Here is a 5,902-nt window from a genome sequence, read left to right on the forward strand (position 1 = left end):
CAGGAGAGGGTCAGGTTGGACATGAGGAAAAGGTTCTTCACCCATGGCCCCAAGCCTGACAGTGTTCAAGAAGAGACTGGACAATATCCTCAGACACACGGTGTGACCTGTGGGGTTGTCCTGTGCAGGGACAGGAGTTGGACTCGAGGAGGGTGGCCAGCAGAACTGTTACTTTGGATTTCCGAAGGGCAGACTTGGACCTGTTCAGAAGGCTGATTGGCAGAGTCCCTTGGGAGGCAGTTCTGGAGGACAAAGGTGTCCAGGAAGCTGGTCTCTCTTCAAGAAGGTGATCTCAGAGGCACAGGAGCAGCTGTCCCCACGTGCCGGAAGGCGAGCCATCGGGGAAGAAGGCTGGCCTGGCTGGACAGAGAGCTGCGGCTGGAACTTAGGAATAAAAAGAGAATTTATAACCTTTGGAAGGAGTGGCAGGAGACTCAAGAGGAATACAAGGACGCTTTGGCCAGGCCCAAAGAGTTGCGGTGAATGGAGCCAAATCCAGTTGGTGGCCGGTCATGAGTGGTGTCCTCAGGGCTTGGTATTGAGGCCAGTTGTACTTAATATCTTTATTAGTCATCTGGATGAGGGGATCGAGTGCACCCTCAGTGAGTTTGTAGATGACACCAAATTGTTTGGAAGTGTTGATCTGCTGGAGGGTGGGAAGGCCATACAGAGGGATCTAGACAAGCTGGATCGTTGGGCTGAGGCCAATTATATGAGGTTTAACAAGGCCAAGTGCCAGGTCCTGCACTTGGGTCAGAACAACCCAGGCAGCGCTACAGGCTTGGGGAAGAGTGTCTGGAAAGCTGCCTGGCACAAAAGGACCTGGTGGTGTTGACTGACAGCAGCTGAACACGAGCCAGCGTGTGCCCAGGTGGCCAAAAAGGCCACCAGCATCCTGGCTTGTATCAGGAATAGTGTGGCCAGCAGGACTAGCAAAGAGATCATCCCCTTGTACTGTGGTCAGTTTTAGGCCCCTCATGACAAGGAAGACATCGGGGTGCTGGAGAGAGATCAGGGGAGGGTGACAAGGCTGGTGAAGGGGCTGCAGCAGCTGAAGGACCTTGGGGAATTCAGTCTGGAGAAAAGGAGGCTGAGGAGAGACCTTATCACTCTCTACAGCTCTCTGAAAGGAGGTTGTAGTATGGAGGGTGTTGGTCTCTTCTCCCAAGTACCAAGTGACAGGAGAAGAGGAAATGGCCTCAGGTTGCACCAGGGAAGGTTTAAATTGGATATTAGGAAACGTTTTTTCACAGAAAGGGCTTTGAAGCAATGGAACAGACTGCTCAATGAGGTAGTGGAGTCACCATCCCTGAAGGTGTTTAAAAGACAGATAGATGAGGCTCTTAGGGACATGGTTTAGTGCCAGATTTAGGTTATGGTTGGACTCGATGATCTTAAGGGTCTCTTCCAACCACAATTATTCTATGATTCTATGATAAGTCATTTTTGATATTTTCTTTCTCAGAGGACCATGCGACCTCCCTGAGAGCCATGACTTTTCTGAGGTGTTTGAGAGATGTCTCTCAGTCACACCAGCCAGTTCCACCAGCACCTGTCTGCCCCTTCCCGCACCAAAAGTTTTCTCCATAACCCAACCTTCCAGGCGAGTTTCTGGGACACAGCAAATGGTCTCCAGGTCTTCTGGGCTTGTTCGGAAGAGAGCAGCAGGCCAATATGTTGACGGGCTCTCTGTGCACCTCAAAGCTTTCCTGACCATTTTTCTCAGTGTCCCACTTCTGCCCAACCTTTCTGGTCCTTAAGCTGTGGATGAGAGGATTGAGCAGGGATGTGGGGATGGTGAAGAAAAAAGGCTTTGTCAAACGGTCTTGGGAGGACTGTTCTGGGCATCTCACAGTCAAAGATGAGGGTGTTGTAGAAAACAGTGGCACTGGTGAGAGGAGCTGGTGGGGAAGGCCTTGTGCCTGTCTACACTGGGGTAGAGAGCAGTGATGCATTCATGAGATGCCCATGTGAACAGGAAGGGGAGAAATGGCTCTGAAATGCAAACGCTCAGCACATGCAAGAGTTGCAGAAAATGGTCCTAACATGTCTGTGAGCAGAGAAGGTGCCATTGTCAGCCACAAAACTGGGCAGCAAATGGGTCTGGGTGCTGGAGCTGTAGCAGGTCTCCAGGGAGGTCACACTGAGCTTGGTTCAAGGAAGCACATCCCAGTGCTGCATTCAGGTGGTTTCTTGGGGAAGTTACTCTCAACATGAAGTGACCTTGGTACACTGTCCCACAGGCCTCCATGGCACCCACAGGAATAACTGATGGCATTTGTGCTTACTAGGGTACATCTGCCCCCGCACAGGATGTGTGTGCTCACATCTACCCTCAGTGCAAACCTGGATTTCTGACCTAGTCATTCGGTGTCCTTCCATAGAGGAAGGAACAGCCTTGCTCAGCTGTGGTGAGAGGACAATGATTGAAATGGCGGCTGCAAGAGGCAACAGCCCCAAGCTGGCACCCGGCAGCATGACAGACTGTTTCCATGTCTCTCTTGCACACACACTGTGTGCTGCTCTTCTCCTGGGACATCCCATCTCTCCACAAAGCCTTTCCCTAGGGAGAGCACACCTGCACTGGCCTGGCTGCCATTCCTGCACCCTGTCCCTATGTTCATCAGAGCCCCCAAGCTGGGGGTTTTGCTCTGTAGATCAAGTGGGCTGTGGTGCCCGGGCTGTGGTGACTCTGCGGGGCTGTACTGGTCAGGCAGCCCCAGCTGATGGTGGTCACTGCCACTGACCGCGTCCCACACAAACACTTGGAGGGCGCTCAGAGGGACCCTACCTTATTCCCCATGTGCGTGGGTGCTGGCCACGAAGAAGCAACACCTGAACAACCAGACCGAAGTCTCTCAAAAGCCACACTGGGACCCTGATCCCATCACACTGAGCCCACAGAGCAACAAGCCAAACAATGAGCCCCTTGAGAGTCTATTCCTTAGGCATGTTCTTTAAAACAACTCTGGAAGAAGATCTAAACCTTCAGGCACTGTGCTAAGGAGATCCCCTTGCTGCTGGAGATGCTGTTCTGAGGCCATCTCTGTCACAGAAGTGCCCATTGCCTGTCCTGGTCACAGGACCGACACACAGTACGACTGTGACCAAGCCTTGGGAGCCCTCAGGCCTTGCAGCAGCACAAGGGCTGAGAAGGAGAGTGGGGAAGTGGAAAGAGAAGGACTCTGGAAAGAACAAGGCTGGTGCTCCCTGGCAGAGCTGCTCTGCTGGGACTGTTTCCTCCATCTTTGCCCACAGACAGCTTGTATTGAGCTTCACAAAGGTTGCAGAGGAAAGATGTCAGACAAAAAAAATTAATTGCAGGGTCATTTATTTTCTTCAAATACGCAGAGAGCACAACTTCTCATTTACAAGGTCTTTGACTTGAACTATAAAAGTGGACAGAGGATTAGAAGTGGGATGAATAATAACATTTCTTTGTGGGCAATATTATCATAGTTAAAAAAGCAAAACCAAACAAGCCTTCCCCCAACTCCAAACAATCATCCACAACTACAAAATATAAAAAAGACGGGCTGGACCAGTCATGAGTTATGTCATGAGTGATATGCAGAAGATGGGAACCTTAACGACTTTGAAAAGAATCCAGCCATCAGTTTCCTCAGGGCATCCTTGAGCTCCTGGTTCCTCATGCTGTAGATGAGGGGGTTCACTGCTGGAGGCACCACCGAGTACAGAACAGACACCAGCAGGTCCAGGGAAGGAGAGGAGATGGAGGGGGGCTTCAGGTAGGCAAACATGGTAGTGCTGACAAATAGGAAGACCACGGCCAGGTGAGGGAGGCACGTGGAAAAGGATTTGTGCCGTCCCTGCTCAGAGGGGATCTTCAGCACGGCCTTCAAGATCTCCACATAGGACAGCACAATGAACACAAAACATACAAAGAATACAGAGGCAGCAAGTATAACAAGCCCAAGTTCCCTGAGGTAGGCATCTGAGTAGGAGAGCTTGAGGATCTGGGGGATTTCACAGAAGAACTGGTCCAGGGCATTGCCCTTGCACAGTGGCAGTGAAAATGTATTGGCCGTGTGCAGCAGAGCACCGAGAAACCCAGTGGCCCAGGAAGCTGCTGCCATGTGGACACAAGCTCTGCTGCCCAGGAGGGTCCCGTAGTGCAGGGGTTTGCAAATGGCAACATAGCGGTCATATGACATGACAGTGAGAAGAAAATACTCTGCTGAAATGAAAAAGACAAACAGAGAGACCTGGGCAGCACATCCTGTGTAGGAGATGTTCCTGGTGTTCCAGAGGGAATTGGCCATGGATTTGGGCACAGTCGTGGAGATGAAGCCCAGGTCGAGGAGGGCGAGGTTGAGCAGGAAGAAGTACATGGGGGTGTGGAGGTGCTGGTCACAGGCTATGGTGGTGATGATGAGGCCGTTGCCCAGGAGGGCAGCCAGGTAGATGCCCAGGAAGAGCCAGAAGTGCAAGCCCTGCAGCTCCCGTGTGTCTGTGAATGCCAGGAGGAGGAACTGGGTGATGGAGCTGCTGTTGGACATTTGCTCTGCCTGTGAACATGAGGACCTGTTGAAGCAGGAAAAGATAGTGACAGTTTAGATGAGACTTCTCTGGGAAAAACCAAAGCCATTTCCCACAGACTCTCCCACAAAGAGACACTTTTCTTTTTCCAGGAGAACGTCCTGGCTGGAGCCCTGGTCGGTGCTTGATGAGTGTGCAATGAAGAGCAGGGTCTCTGCCCAGGGGCTCTTGAGGAGTCAGCCTGACCCTGTGTGACTGGGTGGGGCAGGGGCCAGTCCTGGGGTTCAGCTTTGTCAGATGGAACCACTCCTGGTGCAGAAAGGACTGTCAGCATCTGTATCCCCAGCCTTTAGAAACTGAGTTTGAGAGGTTTGATGTTTCCACAGCTCCTTCTCCCCTCCCACCCTAGAGAGTGTTGTGGGTGTCAGAAACCCTCAGCATTTCTGCTGCACTCAGGGAGAACAGAGCGAGTCCTGCGAGACCAGAGGATGCCTGAGGGTCAGTGCAGAGTGAAGGCAGCTGCTCTGTCCCTCTGTCTTGCTCCCAGCTGCCCTGGGCTGGCACCTTTCTGAGATGGTGATCACACTCCCATGTTACCCTGAAAAGCCACCTGACACTGCTGAGAGCAGAGGGATCCACCTCAGATAACAACATGCCTCACCCTTTCCTAAGGTCTCAGCACCGCACTTCTATGCCAGGACACACGTGGCTCATTTCACAAACCCAACAGCATTTCCTCCATCATAGCATCTCTGCAATTCTGCATGGGGAATTCAGATAATGCTAAAGTGCTACAGGACAGGTTTGCATCCTGGAGGGAAGCTCACAGCTTGGAACGAAAACTCAAGGAGACAGCCAAGGATCCTAATGGTGGCATTTGATTAAGGGACACTCAGCTCATTGCCCAGCCCCACAGATGCATTGCCCACAGGTCAGAGGAAAGCTTTGACACATGTTCCCATGGACACACCTGCAGGAAAGGACCCACAAGATCAGGCTGTGACTCTGCAGCTGAAACTCCCATCCCCAGAGAGCCCGACAGCAAGAACAAGATCACAACAACAGTGACCCAGAGCAGTGGAGCAAGAAGGAAAATGCGGTGAGGGTGGGTGTGAGAGAGGCCAGGGCAGAGGCAGCCGGGCACCCCGACAGCGTCACCCTTCCCCAGCTGTGCAGCCACCTCCCACACACCAGCATTGCCGGGCAGCTGCTCTCAGCCCCTGTGCTCTGCAGAGGGAACTGGAGCTCTGGCTGCACAGGAGCTGCTTCATGCCTTGGAGCCCCCGGCCCTGAGGGCAGAGGCTTTGCTGGGTGGGAGAGGAGGCGAGGGGGCTGCTCACAGGAGGGATCTGCACTGCGGGGATCATACGGAGTTTTCTCTGTTATCTCTGTTATCCCTCCA

At 52.6% G+C, this 5,902-nt stretch overlaps 1 protein-coding gene across 1 annotated transcript; it reads right to left on the reverse strand.

Moving 5' to 3' along the window:
• Positions 1-3,557: 3,557 nt before the first annotated feature.
• Positions 3,558-4,520, reverse strand: LOC136000320 (olfactory receptor 14A16-like). The gene has a single exon (XM_065654098.1). It carries the CDS (start codon positions 4,518-4,520, stop codon positions 3,558-3,560), a length of 963 nt encoding a protein of 320 aa, XP_065510170.1.
• Positions 4,521-5,902: the final 1,382 nt, after the last annotated feature.

The sequence above is a fragment of the Caloenas nicobarica genome, chromosome 32 (genome assembly GCF_036013445.1).
Source record: "Caloenas nicobarica isolate bCalNic1 chromosome 32, bCalNic1.hap1, whole genome shotgun sequence".
In the NCBI taxonomy this organism is placed as follows: domain Eukaryota; kingdom Metazoa; phylum Chordata; class Aves; order Columbiformes; family Columbidae; genus Caloenas; species Caloenas nicobarica.

Bases quoted from the DNA above. Each gene is read 5' to 3' on its own strand.
- LOC136000320 (XM_065654098.1), bottom strand. From the start codon at position 4,520: ATGTCCAACAGCAGCTCCATCACCCAGTTCCTCCTCCTGGCATTCACA.